The 17,794-nt window shown below is 43.3% G+C and overlaps 1 protein-coding gene across 5 annotated transcripts in view; it reads right to left on the reverse strand.

The window, feature by feature from the left end:
* LOC135909425 (tRNA (34-2'-O)-methyltransferase regulator WDR6) overlaps window positions 1-17,794 on the reverse strand; it is a 443,227-nt gene that overhangs the window by 202,417 nt on the left and 223,016 nt on the right. For all 5 annotated transcript variants that reach the window (XM_065441378.2, XM_065441379.1, XM_065441377.1 and 2 more), the window contains one exon: window positions 13,156-13,316. In XM_065441378.2, coding sequence (XP_065297450.1) covers window positions 13,156-13,316 — 161 coding nt within the window. The remainder of the gene's footprint in view (window positions 1-13,155; window positions 13,317-17,794) is intronic.

Consider the following 17,794-nt stretch of genomic DNA (forward strand, 5'->3'; position numbering starts at 1 on the left):
CATGAAACAAGTTGTGCTTGAAAACACACGTGACAATGCTGATACTTGTTCAATTTTGGATCTTGTATTTCTTAGCAAAAATATGGCAGAGCTCGATGTCCCAGTGGAGGAGGGCATATCGGACAAGTTTGTGTTCGTCAGAAGTAGGCTTGATAGTTGTGAAAGGAAGCACGTTAAGCCCTGCAAAACTGTTAAAGACTTTATTAATGCCAATGATCAATCTATCCTTGATGAACATTGGAAGCTGGTCGACAACTTACCAAAAACTGATGTTACTTCACTATGGCGTGCGTTTGTGACTTGCGTTAACTACTGTATTGATGCCTTCGTGCCGACGAAACTTATTAAACCACAACGAAGAAACCCATGGATTGACAGAAAAATGATACATATAAAACGCAGGTTAAAACGCGCCAAAACACGCCGGAACGAAAATCCTGAAGTTATTAGCCACCTGCAAGTCTAGCTTTCAGACGCATTGTCTTTTGCCCGTCAAAAATATTTCTCCAATACTTTGCCGAATTGCATAAAAACCAGTGCCGATAAATTTTGGCGATATCTTAGCAGTGCAAACACGCATTATCAAGAAATGAGGCAACACGACATTGAGATCACCGATCTTCAGGAAATATCTAACATAATGAATGAATATTTCCATTCCGTGTTCACCCATGCTGATAGAGCCATGGAGGCTCCTTCTTCTCTGTGCCAAGTGTCAGACTTTATATCTTTTGAAGGTGTGCTTTCCTTGTTGCTTAATGTTAAAGAAAAATCTTCTGGGGGACCGGATGGCATACCAAATTCTTTTCTTCGCCGTTACGCCAAATCTGTTGCACACATCTTAACAGCTGTCTTTTCTTTATCTATGAGCACAGCGACTTTACCTGATGACTGGCTTGTGGCTCGTGTCATTGCAGTCCACAAGAAGGGTGATCGCCTAAGCATTGAAAACTATCGTCCCATTTCGTTGACATCCACATGCTGTAAAACACTAGAACACATCATCGCTCATTATATAACTAATTTTCTTGAAAGTAACAACTTGCTCTATCCATTTCAGCATGGCTTTCGAAAGAAACTGTCGACATCTATGCAACTTTTAACAACGGTTCACGAAATCGCTCTAACACTTGATTCTTCCGGACAAGTTGATCTTATTTTCCTTGATTTCAGTAAAGCGTTTGATCGCGTCCCTCATGGTAAACTTCTTGAAAAACTTACTAAGCTCGGCCTTCCTACATTTATGATCAATTGAATAAGTGCGTACCTTTCAAACCGTAGCCAGTTCGTAGACGTTAACGGCCATGCTTCTACTGCATGGCCGTTAACTACTGCAGTTCCGTCCGGAGTACCTCAAGGAAGCGTACTCGGCCCGATCCTTTTCCTAATCTATGTTAATGATATAACTAGCACAATTCATCCACACGTTAACATCAGATTGTTCGCAGATGATTGTCTTGTCTTTAAAGAGATTACTTGCCGTGATGATCATGTTCACTTAAGCACTAGCTTAGCCAGACTTAATGAATGGTGCACCACCTGGTCTATGACCCTAAATGCTGACAAAACTGTCTTACTTCGTGTCACGAACAAAAAGCAACCTATGGCATTTCCATATTGCATCAATAGTACACAAATAAAGGAAGTCTCGGAATATAAATATCTAGGCATAACGATTACCACCACTCTATCGTGGTCGAAACACATTGCGAACGTTTGTGCATCTGCCTCTCGAAAGCTTGGCTTTCTGCGTCATAAACTGAAAACAGCACCTTCAAATTTAAAACTTCTAGCATACAGAACTTATGTATTGCCAAAACTAGAATACGCCTCAATAGTATGGGACCCGTATTACATGAAGGATAAGCATAAGCTTGAAATGGTTCAGAGGCAAGCAGTACAGTTCATTTTCAACAAGTTTAGGTCCACTGATTCGCCGTCCCAACTAATGACCGAAAACGATATCCTTACCTCAGAAGCACGAAGAACTGTGGCACGACTAAAATTTCTTTTCACGATGTATGACAAGTCGCTTGAATTTAATGGACGAACATAAATTCAACCTTACCTGTCACGCACGTCTTGACACCATCACGCTCACAACTTGCTCCCTTTCCGTGCACGCACTAACCTCTCTAAAAATTCATTCTTTCCTCGTACTCTTGTTCAGTGGAATGACCTTCCCTCAGAAATTTTCTCTGCTGATAATTTTGAGCAGGCACTACTCATGTATTTTGCACAATGATATGGAATGTTATTTTTTCCCTCTTTTATTCATGTTATCGCCTATGCAAGTGCATTTTGTTCTGATAAGAACTTGTTATTTTGATGTATTATTGACTATCCCAGTGCATTTTTCTGATAGTGTGAATATCGTCCTTTGCAATATAAAAATGCCAACTTGTTACTTTTTTTTTTCGCTCTCCTCCTTTTCCTGGTTCCATATGTCTAGCACAAGAGCATATATTATTCTTGCCCTACACGAGTGTTTGCGGAAATACGCCCACCTGCTTGGTCTGTACAGACTGCAGTATGTACAAAGAAATAAAAAAAAACCACCACAAGCACATTCAAGAACGCTTTGAAGACCTGTCGGCACACGTATTAGGCATATCGCTGCTCGTACTGTGACAGGCAATACCGGGTGCACGCGTGTATAATTAAGGAATACATACTGTGTCCCGTGGCAATAGCCTCTTCCAATACTTGTTATGTTTCACTGCAATACTTTTGTGTATGCTTTACCAAGATTACTGTAATAAGGCCAAGGAGGGGAGCGTTCGCTTTGGTTCATTGCGGCACTGCAATGCATTCGGCACAGGGGATGTTTCTGCTTGCCGCTCTCACAATGAATCCACTGACCATCACCACGCTGGCAACATGTGGATTTGACGCACATGGCATGTCTGAGAGGCACTGTTCTTTTAGCCTATTCCCCCCCGCATCTAAAACCTTTTCTGCAGTACTTGTGGTCTTTGTGGGAGTCTGACAAACTGGCAGAAGCTGTGCCGACAAAAACGATGTCGAGCTTGTCATGTTGCTTTAGGGCGGCAGAGGCAACGATGCCGGTCTTGAGCATCTTTTCTATTTCACACACTGCGCTTTTCATATCCAGGACATCGTTGCAGCCAGAGCTATATGCCGCAGAAACCCAAACATGGCCTCTATGGGGTGACTTGAAAACTTGCGCATAAGCACAAATTTAAACTTCTTGTCAGAAAGAAGGAACCGAATAGATTTCACTTTTGACATCGCATGGTGCATTTGCTTTTTCAGGAAGTTTTCTGCTGGGCTTTTAGTTTTCAACTGCTCAATGCAAGAAAGGAACTTGCCCTCAAGCCAATGCAGCCTTGGGTCATCAATTTCAGAAAACTGAAGAGCATCTTCGTCATTGCAATAGATCTCCTGCTGAAGATTGCTCATATCCATGCATGTGAACCACTTGTGGAAGGCTTCTATGAACTCAACAGTCGGCCCCACAGATGAAAATTCAAAATCGTAGCTGTGACCTGCCTGATCCCTGAGGTATTTGAGTGCTGCAGTTACTGCAGGAGAAAATAACTGCACGGCCGTCTCCACATTCATTTTTTTAATATTTGAAGGGAAAACGTGTTTCCTTGTATGGAACCCGAGTGGTTGCACTGCTGAATGTATTTGCATCTTGTAGAGCATTTTGATGTACTTTGATGAAATTTCCTTATTTTCACTAAATTCCTTGGCCAGAAATTAAGACCTGATGTTTTTTATAACGTGGCTTTGATCGAATGCGAAAAATATATCCATTGATGGATCTGCTGGATGCGGTGCCTATGTTTTTGCTTCTCCGCCACTCAAAATTTCCATAGCAGTTACAATGATTTTGTGGCTGCCGGTTACAACTATGATGATGTCAAAACCAATGCTGGCTGTTTTGATGACGACGTGACGAATGACCTCGGCGAGCTGGTCCCCGTGCAACCTTTGCTGAGGAAATAACCAACAGGGATCTTATATCTTGCTTGCAGGCCACAAAGCAGAAAACACAGCAGTGAATTTGCCAGATGTTCACCTTCAGCTGCAGGAGCAAGGTACTCGAGGTCAGGACCTAGGCCGACATCACCAATGAATGCTCCCTTTGCTTGTGGTAGAGCATCTTTTGTTTAATTTTTGTCTCCTCAACAACGAGGCTACATACTTTTGCCTGTGGTGTGTCCAGATTCTCAAGCTCTGCTTCCAGGCGGGAGCGAATCAACTTGCTGAAACCGACTTCACCGGACACAGTACCGAAGTATTTTTGTAGCGCTGTTCTGCAAGGTAGCTTGAGAAGCTCTCCACACCTTAAGTATTCGTAGGCTTTTGTTGAGAGGTGTCGCATTACGATGCCAAGCCTGACTTATTTCTGACCAGCGTCGTGTTTTCTTTTTATAATATTTTACTTGGTTGAGGAGCAGCACTACTTTTGCCGTCCCCTCCTCGGCATCAGCCAGAACTTCCAGAAATGCAGAGACGTAGCACTCTTCTTTCAATTTTTGAAGTTCTTTGTAGGTGTCTACAGTTCTGCACAGTTTATCATTTTCTGCTTGCAGCGCACATTATTTTCGTCGCCATTACTTTCTTTCTACAAACACGCTTGACGTGATTGAGTCCCATTTTGTTTGCGTCTTGAACGAGTGCAAAGACTTTGTTGGCTGCCTGTTCTTCTTCTTACATGCAAACTTAACTGAATCTGTTAGAGCGCTGGTCTTCTGTCTGAGTGTCATTGTCCTCCCCTGCAGCAGGCTCTGAAAAATGTGCTCCATTGTTTCCTGAGTTAACTTGCAAACCACCATATGGCAAGGAACCAATCGGAATAGTACAGCCAGGGCTCCGATTAGACGCCGAGTCCTCGTTTAGTGTATCTTTACTGGCTGCCATGTCAAACAAAAAGTTGCTCATTGCGTGTCGTTCTTGGTTTCGTTGGACAAGTTCCAAACTTCAGCCGGGAAGGCAAAATTCTGTGGCAGTTCCAGAAGGGTCCTCATTGAAGTTTGTCTTGGCTGACTGTTCATCGTGTGGCTGCGCGCAAAGTACTTTGCTTTCAGAAGGCAGCATGCAGCGAAGTGTGCCTGTGGGCGACGAATCTCGCTTGCGTTTTTCCGCTATGGCACACCTGGTGTCTGGCTCTCGCAAAAGCGCTCGCTAAACAAGCTGGGGACCACTCCAGGCTTAAGTCGACGTCATATCTTGCAGCTTTCTCTGAAATCGCACTCCTGAAAGTGCAAACTGCAAACTACCGAACAGCTTGAAGTTGGTGTGGGCATCCAGTTCTCCCTAGAAATTGCCTCAAGCCATCTTTCACGCAAACTGCTGTCAACTGGTATTTCATGAAACGATACGCCGGGACATCGGCATGGAGTGCTTGACTTACATTGCAGCACACAGCAATAAGGCATGACTGCAGTCTTTGTTGGACACCACAGGTAGAAGGATTCATATTTAGGAGGTCTTAAATTGATGGATAAATGACAGATAAAAGGCGCAGGAACTGCAAGTGTAAAGAGCCGGCATTCAATTAACAAACCCTGCGACGAAGTACATCTGTCAACTCGAAATCCTTCACAAACCAACTGATGCAAAGCAACACGTCTGTTAACTCCAACTGTTGTCGCAATGTTGGTAAAGCATGTTTAGGAACTGTGTAAACCACTCTCGAAAAGTTCTAAACATGTTTTATGGCATTTCTTAACACAAATCGAGATTTCGTTTCTTTATTCCAACATTCAAACAAAAAATTTAGCATAGCCTGTCGTCTGCTCCGCAACCGTGCCGCCGTGCGCCGCGCCTGCTGCCTCCAAGACGACAACAGATGCCATAGTAATCTCACAAGCAGGAGCACGTGATCTAGGTTGTAGACGTCCGCCACAAGCAGCACTCGTTGCCTTTTCGTGGAGGTTAAACGAGAGGTTAAAAACGCGGAAGGTAAAAATTGGACAAATTCAATGGAAAGGAAACAGTGTTGAACTATATAGATACTGCGAACAGCAGATCAGCAAGGAAGCGTTTTATGATAACTCAAGAGGCAGTGCCCTACTCTTTGAAGCTAGGTCAGGATGTCTTACTACGCGCAGCTATAAAAAGAAATTCAACGAAGAAGAAGACACACATACTGTGTTTGGTAAATCTGTAGAAACAATAGAACACCTCATACTAAATGTGATAGTATCCATCCCGATGTCGCTGCGGGCACAGTCACCCTTCCTGAAGCCCTAGGGTTTAGAGATAACAATAATCATGTAAATAAATATGCGGTGGAAATTAGCAAAAAACAATTGGAAGATTGGTGGCTCAAAAGCAGAGAGGTGACATAAGGTTAAAAGTGTAGGAAGACGTATTTAAAGAAAATAGCAAATTTAAATAACTTACAACAAAGTTACACAAAAATAAAAAGCTGAGCATGGTGGCAACTGCCATCACCCTGTTTCAAAGGGGACGCTGCTACCTTCCATCCATCCATCCGGAGAAGAGAAAAGGGAGAGGGCACGGAATCGAGTTTACCGAACCACGCGGCAGGCATCTAGTGAAGGAGGCAGTGGCTCAGCATAGAAGAAAAATTAGACATCGTTCGTGCTATTGAACATGACACGAAAACATCAGCACTGGCACGCGACAGGGATCTGCTGTTGACTAAGGTGTGTGGCATTTGGAATGCGAAGAAGTTGCTTGGTAGCGCTGCTGCAACCGCAAAAAGATGTCGGCTATGAGGTTCGACTTTTCGCCATCGTTGCCTCTGTTGTTGCCGAAGTGTCGCCTAGCAACAGTGACGAGGACGACATGGAAAGCGATAGCATGGGCGATTCAGGCCAACAGTGGCACGTGTTACGTCAGCCTCATGAATGCAATCATCACGATGAGCTCAGCAGCCCGCAATGGAAAAGGCACCCAGCAACTTCTGCAGCGCTACCGCGTGCGTGCACAGAGAATACGTAACGCCAACGAGGAATCTGCCATGTGAGTGTTTGCCGAGAAGAGGGGGGGCTGGCTGAAAGTAAGTTTGAGGCCGCTGTCGTCGCTGCTAGGGCGCCGCGGCATCAAACGAAAATAACACCTTTGTTGTGCGAAGTGAATAAATACCGCATGTTTTTTTCCCCTTTCATCACACTCTCTCTAAGTTCCGTTTTTGACAGATAAGTGGTAGATTTCATGCTATTTTGGTTAAACAGTACCACTGTTTAGTACGTACTTTTTCCGAGCTCTGGCCAACTACGGTTAAACGAGGTTCCACTGTAATTCTTTTCCCTGACAGAAGGAAAATTCCCTGAGCTTTCCCTGATTATTTTTAGACTATTCAAGATCCCTGAGAATTCCTGGTTTTCCCAGGTAGTAGACACCCTGAGGGAGTCGAGTTTTGGACCAAAAGACGACCAGACGTTGATCTTGGCATCACACTAGGGCTAACGTTTTATTATTTATCTTAAGAAATTCGTTACATAAAATGCTATTTGCTGGAATATTGCACAGGTCCCTTGGATTGAAAATGAAGTCTCAAATTTTTTAAAGCTGTCTTTGTGGAAACAATGACGTCTCTATACAGCCTTATCTTTTTCTTTTCAATAAACATGTAGTATGGGACTAGCACCACCGGAAAGAGAATATATTTCTCTACTTGATACTATACACTATCAAGTATCAAGCATGCTCTCTGATAAGAAATGACGTATATTTACTCAACTACCCAGAAACTGCTGGTTTTCCTGCAGGCAAGAAAGTCTGAAACAAAATAAATGCGCATCTGAATGTAACATGGCGCAGATTCATAAAAGAAAAATACAACATGCCCTCCAGGCTCATGATACGAAAAAAAAGAAAGGAGAGATGTGCAGAACTTAACTTCACAGATGGAAATTTTTTAATTAGCTTTTATAATGAAAGCTGCACATTGTCATAGTCATTTAGGCTTCATTGGCCACAGGTATCAATCTTCTATTACTTATATTACTTATTATAAATATACTTCTAGTACTTTCGTGTCACTGCATCGGACTCCATCAGGTATGAGGCCAACAGCATTTCTGGCACTTTAAGCATATAGCGAGCTTGGCATAGTGCCAGATATGCTTGCCACCGATTACGCTGAAGCATTCAATGCCAAGTCACGCAAAGTCTCGCGAAAGTGATAGCATCTCCAAAAGTTCTTGGCCGAGCATACTGCTCTAGATCCCAGTTGAGCCCAAAATTAACCAACAGAATCCTTCGCAAGAACGTGCTCTGTGAGGTGATCTTGTGATAGCAATGACGCTGCGTCTGATGATACGCTGCTGTCAGTGCAATGAACACAGTTTTGGTTCCATAATAGACAGGCAATTTTCTCTGGAAAAAGATGCGAGTTAGAAGATGTGGGTATATACAGTAAATGTTATAAAAAAGGCCATTTCACCACATTCCCATTCTTTCTAACTAGACATGCTGAAAGTAAGCAACAGCTCTAACTTAGCAGTACAGGTGGCAGCACTTGCTTTTCCCACTGGCATGAAGGCACATTTACAAAGAAGACACACAGACACACGTCACAGGCACTAACAACTTAGCTTGTAGTTGCTAGTAGCGTTGTTAGAAAGTTAGTAGCACCTGTGATGTGTCTGTGTGTCTTTGTACTTGTGCCTTTGTGCTACAATGTGTCGTTAAGCAAACGCGAACTAGCTGAACAACAAGTCGTCCAACAGAATACGTCACATGAGGGGAGGTGCATGAAAAATACATAGCAAGTTGGGCTTTTTCTGATGAATGAACATCAAAAAGTTTGTGCCACGAGGGCAAGACTTAAGCTACCACGGCTGGTGTGTAAAAACTCATATAAAACAAAATTACAGTAAATCCTCATTAACTCGAACTCTGGTGTCTCAAAATATTGGTAAAGTAGAAACTTTTTTTTCTGCCACAGTTGCAAATCCATGTGCTTTTCACCTCTTATCTCGAAAAGTTCTTGTGTCGGCCTCTAGATAGCTCGAAATCTCGAGTGCAAAAATACCAGAGAAAAGTCACTACCCAAAGGTTTCCATAATTTGTGTGCAGCTGCGATATCACCAAAAAAGTGAAAACATAGTTATATGGCGACAGAAACTTGCGATTAATGGCGTCAACGAACTTTGGCACATGCCTTATGATTGTGCCTGGTTGTGTAATCTTCTACAAGAGAGGCCCTGATATCACTCCATTCCACTCTTGCCAAAGTGTACTGCCGCACTTTGCGCTGTCCCGACCAAGGTCATGCCAGAGAGAGTAACCAGTGCCCTTAAAAACCGTTGCTATTTGGCCCTTGAACAAGGAGAGGAAATCACATGACTTATGCCAAACTTTGCAATGCATCTTGGATTTTTGGGGACTCTTTTCATATCAGTATCATTCGCTCCGGGCAGGTGCGTTGCCTAGGCAATGGGGTGCCATTGGCAGCGTCATCACTTGCTTTCCACCTGGCCGCACTCTCCACATATTCTTTACTCTTCGTTTCTGCCTATCATCACTAGCACAGACTTGCTCGGCTGCTTGCTGCCACTTCGTTGTGGCCTCATGCAAGAGCGGTGAGTCTGAAGGCAAGTTTTTATGTTTTCTCCCTCTGATTTAGCACGCTTTCAGTGATGCATCAACGTAGTTAAAGTGTAATAATTGTGACCTTGAACAAGACGATAGGCACTTTTAAGGTATATTTTATTTTGATTGTTCATGAACGTTTTGCTGTGTCGTTTAATAAGTGCTGACTGCCGTATTAGAACAGAAGAAAGTTATTCTGTGCCTTCTTAGTATGCTCAAGGAAAATATCCAGCTAAGGCTGGAATTTGTTCGTGTTTTGGCCAAATGATTTGTTTAGAATACAGCGACAAGACATGGTCTATACAAAAGTAAACTGGTCAGAGATTTTCTGAACAACCTTAATGGGTTAGAGATCACTCTTTTGCATTTCATTATCGGTAAGTTAACTTGTTGTGAAAGATTGTCAGTATTGAAAACGCGGCTGGGTTACAGTTGGTGATAACATTCGCTGTAGTGAAAAAAAACAAGATATTTGACTGGTTTTTCTTTTTTTCATTTGTTTCATCAGCAGCGTAAAGACAATCTTGGCTACTACATGAAGCAAACCTAAGAACAAATTATATAAATTTTACTCTACAAAACAGAACTATGACCACCTCACTCTGTAGCTTTGTCATTTTTTTTCTTCTGTTCTCTTCGGTATTTTGACGCTAAAAACAAAAAATGACAGCATGATATTGCCTGTTATCATTCAGTGGGGCGCGTGGGAACGAGACATGACTATGTGGCACAATACACTTCTTATACAAGTGAAGGCTCTGCATTGTACAGGCAATAAAACCTAAGCAGCTACAGAGACTTCTGATAAGTTAAGTGAGGAAGATACTTGCACTATCATATTACACAGATAATTAAGTCACATTTCCTGTAAATAGATGGCCAAAAATGGCACACTGAGTGAACCAAACAATACAACACAGGGGTGTGCATACGTTGGCCACAAGAAAGTTAATAATAAAACATATGAATAAATTGCAAACGTGTCACACAGGCACCCACGAACTCCGTTGAGCATGAAACTCCCTAACGGAGATTGACGGCAATGGAGTTGCGGCCGTGCTACACGGCACAGTTCGAGCTTTCGACAGGCGCCGCACGGGATAGAAACGGCGCTGCTGTGCTTACTTCTGCGTGCAACTGTTCACACATACGGTCGCCGTTACAGTAATGTATGTGTATTTTTTTAACGCAGTATGTAATAATATACAATCGCAGCGAGAAACTTTGTGGTACGTTACCGCAAGACTTGTTTTCCAAGCATAGCGAAGTTGCAAGCGATGCTGGTCACAATGTGCTTTTGCTTTCGTGCGTGGGCAGCGCGGGCCACGTTGTTTGGCCGGTGGGCTTCGAGTTGTGATGCCGCTGTGTAATCGTCCATGTCTGTGTGTTCGCGACGATAATGCACCGGGATCGCTCATGATACGTGTCACCCGGAGAATTTACCCGTACGGCTTTAACGACACCACGTGCGGCTCGCGTGCATATAAAAACAAACGAAATGGCGGAACGACGTTTCCTGATGCGGCATGGTGAAGTATTGGTGTAGAGGGTACAGTCGCTGATGCCCTTAAGAACAAATTAAACTTCTATTATGTGGCATATATCTCAAGGCAAAAAAAATAGTGCTAAAACTTACAAATTAACCAGTTACGACGATTTTACTAGCGTGGTATCTCTGCGGAACTGTAGCTACCTGGGAACGAGAGTACTCCATCCAACCGTAATGGTCATTGCCGAACTCCCTTCGCCCAAAATCTCCATTTAACTTCCTTGGCGCAAGGGAGACCGTGTGACAGGGAGCGCAACTCCATTGGCTTAAAGGCGAAGGAGTTCAATGGAGTTCGCGGGTGCCCGTGTGACAGGGGTATATGACAGGATCCCTTCACATGTTCAAACCACCTAAGGGCCTTTTTTTACGAGATATGATGCTTTGCCAAGCGCATGACTAAATGCATCAGTCGTGTATACCGTATTTATTCACATAATGATCGCACTCGCATAATGATCGCACCCCTGAATTTTGTCGTCAAAATTCGATTTTTTTTCTTTCCCATGTAATGATTGCACCCTGATCTTGTTGCAGTAATATGTCGTGTGCCAAGTCTAGCTAATGATAATGTCGCTTACCATCTGTCGAGTGCTATGCGAACGATTCTTGAACACATACCAAGCGGTCTGCACGCACCCAACATTCTTAAGCAGATGCCCCATTTCACTCCTTTTATCACTTTTCACACTTCCATAAAAAAAAAAAGCTAAAACCAAGCTTGCCTCTGGTTTATTATTTGTAGGCTTCATAATGGTTTTGGTCAACAACAACAACATAAAGGGCACCTTTCGATTCCTCTCGTCTGCCCTCGTGGGCATGCAACAAATCGCAAGCTGCAAGGATAGTGGCCACATACACTGATATGTTAGAAGTGTACCCTATTCATATGCCGACGCTTGTAACACAGCTAAGATATGTGTCCACCCTTAGTGGAAACGTGCCGTATTAGGATAGCAGTGAAGACATGTGCCGCAGTTTTCACAGCATGCCCGCCATGTGTTTTTATGTCACTGGCAGCCAAGTGCACCTATTTCTGTTTCTGTCCCCTCAAAGTAGACATGGCTATGTTATTGTCACAAGCATGCCGATATTACCTACATTATTCATTACTGCTACGGAAGAAACTTTTTCAATGCGTGTAATGTGCTCACGAGAAGAAAAATAATCGCATTCAGCTCGTTCAGCTTGCTCTGCCAGCTGCCATTTTTGTTTTGGTGTCCCGCACTGACAGCGGCAGCCGCCTGCTTGTCATCCCGCAGCAAATGCAGGATGAAAAAAAAGAAAATGTTTCTTCTCGTGGGAAATTCAACCCGCATAATGATCGTACCCCAGAATTCGCATCAATTTTTTTTTACAGAAAAGTGCGATCATTATGCGAGTAAATACGATATGTCGCTTCACGTATTTGACAGCTTCACTCTTGTGAATAGAACTTGTTATTTTGTATATGTATAAGCACCCTTTAAATTTTGCACCTGAGATTTAATGATCATTAAGCTTCTGCAGATGCTGCTATTGTTTCTATTTTTGCGATGGCATGAAAAGCAAAATTTGACCCACATTGGCATGGTGAAACACTGTATATTTTCATACAGTGTATAAAACTTTAAAACCAAAACAGAGAACATAAAATTTCTACAACGGACCGAAAATCAGTGGCAGTACAACGTAAAGCAAAGCACACAATGGTGCTAAAGCAGACGCTCCAGCACCTTATCCATCTTTACATGTCATTTCGGCACTGACAGCAGGTAGTGCCTGATATGTCCTCGCCCCTGATAAGGTCTATTCGCGAAACAAAATGGAGGCCAAAGAAAAAAAGCAGTCAAGGACAGCATAAGATTCAGTGGTGTGATAATTTATGAGATTTGCAGGTATAGAATGGAGTCAGCTGATGAAATACAAGGGTAATTGGTTAGCACTGGGTGAGGCCTTCTTCTTGCAATGGACATGAAGTAGGCTGATGGTGATACTGACAAAATACTTTGAGCACCAATGTCCTTTGCACACTTCACCCATTTAACATGAAATAAATTTTAGCGCATGATCAAGAGGAAACATACCACATCGAATGACAGCCACATGTCCACGTATTCCTCCAAGGGCAAGGTAACTACGGCTTGGAGAGACAGCTAGCACACTGTACGAGGCAAGATAGTCCCGCCGGAACAGTTCTTCCCGCTTGCCACCTGCAGGTCCACCAAGGGACCATCGAAGTAGCCGCCTGCACATGCAAGTGACAGCCAATAAACTAGTGAGAAAAATAAGATCTGAGGGGCTCAGTCTTTTGTTAGCTACAACCAAAAAAAATAATTTAAAAAATAAGGCACAGAAAGCAGAGGGGGAAATTAGGTTCCATTATAATGTAGAAATAATAAAGGAAATAAAAGTGGATGAACAGACAACTTGCCACACATCTCACATCTTCTGCACTACGCATGCGGCACTTTACCAATTAAACTACCATGGCCAGCCATCCTCCTATTCACTTTTTTTGGTATTTGTGCATGTGCACAAGATTAGCCTCAGATCTGTTAGCCAGCACCACTCACAGCCAAGGCAATAAATGTGGAAAGCCCTTTCAATTGCAGGCATCACATGACGTCAATGGCATAGCCAGAAATTTCCTTCGAGGGGGGGGGGGGGGGGGGGGGGGGCTGGCGTTGCAGCTATGCCTCCTCCTTATAGAATTGTCAAGGGATCAAATACATGAATAATAACTGCATTTCCATTGCCAAAGATGCTGCAAACGAATTCTTAAATGCTACGCACTGTCAAGACAAGTAAAATGTGTATTTTTTTCATAAATGAATATACTCATATGTCCAAAAAGTTGAGCTTAAAATAACTGATACCAATGCTTCCATGTTTTTGTGTCTATTCAATAAGTAACGGAAATATCACACGAACATTAGAACTATATCAGTTCAAAACCAGCAAAGCAGTGCATGCCGGTCATATGAAAAATGTAAAGGCCATGAAATGAACAAGTTGAGGACAAATAGTTTAATAAAACTTTATCATTCAAGAACCTTGTTTACATTTTTGTACATATGCAACCGCCAGGAAAAAATCTCAATGACACTGTCCTTTGTTGCAGTTTGGGCGAGTTGGTATGTCACGACTATTTTAGGCTTGTAACGCACCTCAGAAAGAGCAAAAAAGAGAGGAGGTAGGGGTAATCAAAGGGAACGGGAAAACAGAGTGAGTGCCAACTTCCAACTGATGGTTTATTTCGTGACACAAAAGGCTACTGATACACTCGGCAAACCATGTGACATCAAGAGATTACAAAGAAACGAAGCAACAAAACCAACAGTAACCAAGTGACAACATAATCAGACAGCCTGTGGCTGCAGTCGGAGATACGCCAATTCATTGCTTGATAATGATAATGAAGGTGAGCTTACACATGCATGGCCCAGACCAATGATAGCCTTTGCTTCGATGATTTCTCTTGTGAGCTGATTATAACTACGAGCTAGAATGATGCATTGCTCTGACAGGTTCGCAACCACACGTTTTGCAGTGCTGAGCAAGAAACACCCCCTCATCTTGCGGGGTTTCTTGCGCTACAAGCCTAAAATAGTCATGGCTTTGTTCCAATGTATTGCGCAAGAACAGCTGCCACCAGTCATGTATTGTGAGTTATTGCATCGATGTAATAGTCCCAACAGAGAGCACATATAAAAAGCGAGAGTTCTACAAAATATACGAGAGCGAGTCAAATGAAAGTGAGCAAATGTGAATATATGACAAACGGGGAACTTTATTTAAAAGTGGTTTCCATGAGCACTTAGACATTTGTCCCACTGACTAACGGGTTGCGTGATTCCCATCCCATAAAACTCCTTGGCTTGCTGCTTCAAAGAGTGTGTAACTGACTCTTTCAAGTCATGGTCCGACACATATCTGGGTCTTTTGAGCTGTTTCTTCAGTTGCCCCAAAATGTGGAAGTCGCAAGGTGTCAGGTTTGGGCTGTATGGCAAATGCTGCATCGTTTTCTACTTGAACTTTGCCAGTTTTGTGTTAGCCACATTAGCGACGTGGGGACGGGCATTATCGTGGAGCAAGAAGATCCCATTCGTCAATTTTCCACGTCGTTTGTTCTTGATTGTGACACGCGGCCGATCCAGCGTTTCACAATATCGGAAACGATTGATAGTCCCTCCAGGTTTTGCAAATTCGATCAGCAATGGTCCCTGACGATCGAAAAAAAAAAGTCAACACCTTTCCGGCGGAAATGACAGCCTTTGCTTTCTTTGAGGGTGATGAATTCGAATGTTTCTACTGTAAGCCTTGCCGTCGTATTTCAGGCTTGTAGTAGTGGCACCATGATTTGTCTCTAGTCCCAATTGCTGAAAAGAAGTCATCACCCTTGTTGTGATACTGGATCAGATGAGTGAAGGCAGTGCTGAACCTCTCCGTCTTCTGGTGGTGGTTGAAAATCTTGGGCATCCACTGCGCACACAAGATCCAATAACCGAGATATTCATGAATTATGGTGTAAACCGAACCGTCACCGATGTTGACACGCTCTGCCAGTTCACCGAAGCTTATCCTCCGTTCTTGTCCAATCAGCGCATGAACCTTTGCAATTGTGTTGGGGATGATTGCACGATGGCTTTGGCTCAGTCTTGGATCGTCTTAGCAACTTTCACGTCCTTCTTTGACCAGTTTGCTTCAATGCTTCACAGTGGCCAATGGAATGCAATGTTCAATATACACGGCAGCCATATGGCGACTAATTTCTTTTTGGGAAACGCCTTCAGCTGTCAAAAACGTCACAACATCATGCTGTTAAACTTTTGGAGCATCCATTATGTCAGGTAACCGTGTTCAACCCAGCCGATGAGAGCCCTAAAGAACATTTATCCTCACACCTGCATGTAAATTTTGCAAATGAGAGATGCCTGTGTGCTATGTAGATGCCTCGCAGATAATGAACCGAACCATTATTGCACGGGGTGGGTTGACAATCTTTCATTCGATTTGCCCTCGTGCATTAGAAATGCGAACATACAATGGAATATACAAATAAGAAGATACAGCTTGATAAAGGGCAAGAAAGTGTCACTGGAAACAAAGTTCACTGCCCGTATACACAAAACCTCGCAACAAGATATTTAAATATACGTATAAGTAGCCAATAAACCTATGTATCTAAGAAAAAGTCATTGTATATAATGTGTCAAACAAGGCAAATAAACAAGTTGTGCAATCACAGATTCACCGATCACAAAATCCTGAGGCCCCCCCCCCCCCCCTCCACTTCCCCTGATGTATAGCGCGAGACGGAAGGCAGCACGCTTCCTCCCCGCTTTTCTTCCTCGCGCACACAAGACTGAGCCACCATCGTCGGCTCACTCATGCCACCCACCCACCTACGCTTTCACTCGCACATACAGCATGTGGCACGCGGTCACGATGTTATCGCATAGGACTTTATATGGAATATGAGGGCGACGGCGACAGCAGGAATGCGCCTGGAGTGTGCATATAATTGTTATCGCAATATTATAATAGGAGTATCCGCAAGTGAAGCGCCCCGTGGGCCATTACTTTCTGCAAATAAAAAAGTAACAAAATTGAAGTTTTACCATGCGACAATTCGCTCCCAACAACACTTTTTTTTTTTTCGTGAAGTGGGGGCACCAAGATGAAAAAAAAAAAACATGCAAAGGAAAGCATGTCGGTCCCAATCGAAAGCCTACTTTGGGGACCTATAAAGTGGCTACCGAAGGAATATCAAAGAAAACGTGAGACGCTTGGTCCAAAGAGAAGCATAAGCATACTGCTCGGTATCCTATACCGGCAAGACAAGACTTTCCGGAGAGGTCATGCTCAAGCGAACGCGTTGCAATCCATCGAGTCCCCACAGTGATGCCGATGAGTGACCATTTTTTTTTTTCTTCTCTGCTAGCCAGAAGGCGTCCAAAACTCTGCCAGGCGAAAATCCACTTGGCCAGAGAAAAACGAACGTGCACCATGGTGCCCCGTGTGGTGGTCAGGGCCACCCGAGAAAAAGGCATGCACTTCCGCTGGCTCTAGCAGTCCGTGGGTAATGAGAACAAGAAAATTGAGGAGGCTCATTGTGTCCTTGTGAATAAAAGTCAAAGCAGAAAAATAAATAAGAACATAGTTACCTTTGCTGGCTTTAGTGTCTTGACATGGATATTTTGGCGCAGGTAAAAAACATGTTGGTATTCTTTTCTGTGACATGATGGCATAAATGAACCACTAAAACACTTCATCTCGTAGGACCTCACTGCATGCTTTGTCAACTTGTCTGATAGTGTGTTCATTTGGCTTGTCTCGTTGTATGGTCCGATGTACAACTTTGGAAAAGTCAATGCAGCTTTGGTGTCAAATGTTTCTGACAACATTAAAGCCACAAAGTTCCGGAATTGAAAATCTAAAGCACGACTTTGGAAATGCCACTGCAGCTTTCGCATCAAAAGTCTATGAGAACTTTATACCCACAAAGTTTCAGAATTGAAATACTGCTCTCCGTAGATTCTGCAGCCTCCGCGAGATGCCGCGACAAGCCTGCTCGCCATCAAATCGCCCTTGAAAGAGTGCTTGGATGGGGCTCCTTGCGTCATGCAACTCATGGTGCATGGGCGTTGCCACAAAATCTGGCCCGAGTTCGCAATGTTCGCACTGAAATGTCTTTTGAGCGTGAAATAGACATTCTAGACA

Source organism: Dermacentor albipictus, unplaced genomic scaffold (genome assembly GCF_038994185.2).
Source record: "Dermacentor albipictus isolate Rhodes 1998 colony unplaced genomic scaffold, USDA_Dalb.pri_finalv2 scaffold_17, whole genome shotgun sequence".
In the NCBI taxonomy this organism is placed as follows: domain Eukaryota; kingdom Metazoa; phylum Arthropoda; class Arachnida; order Ixodida; family Ixodidae; genus Dermacentor; species Dermacentor albipictus.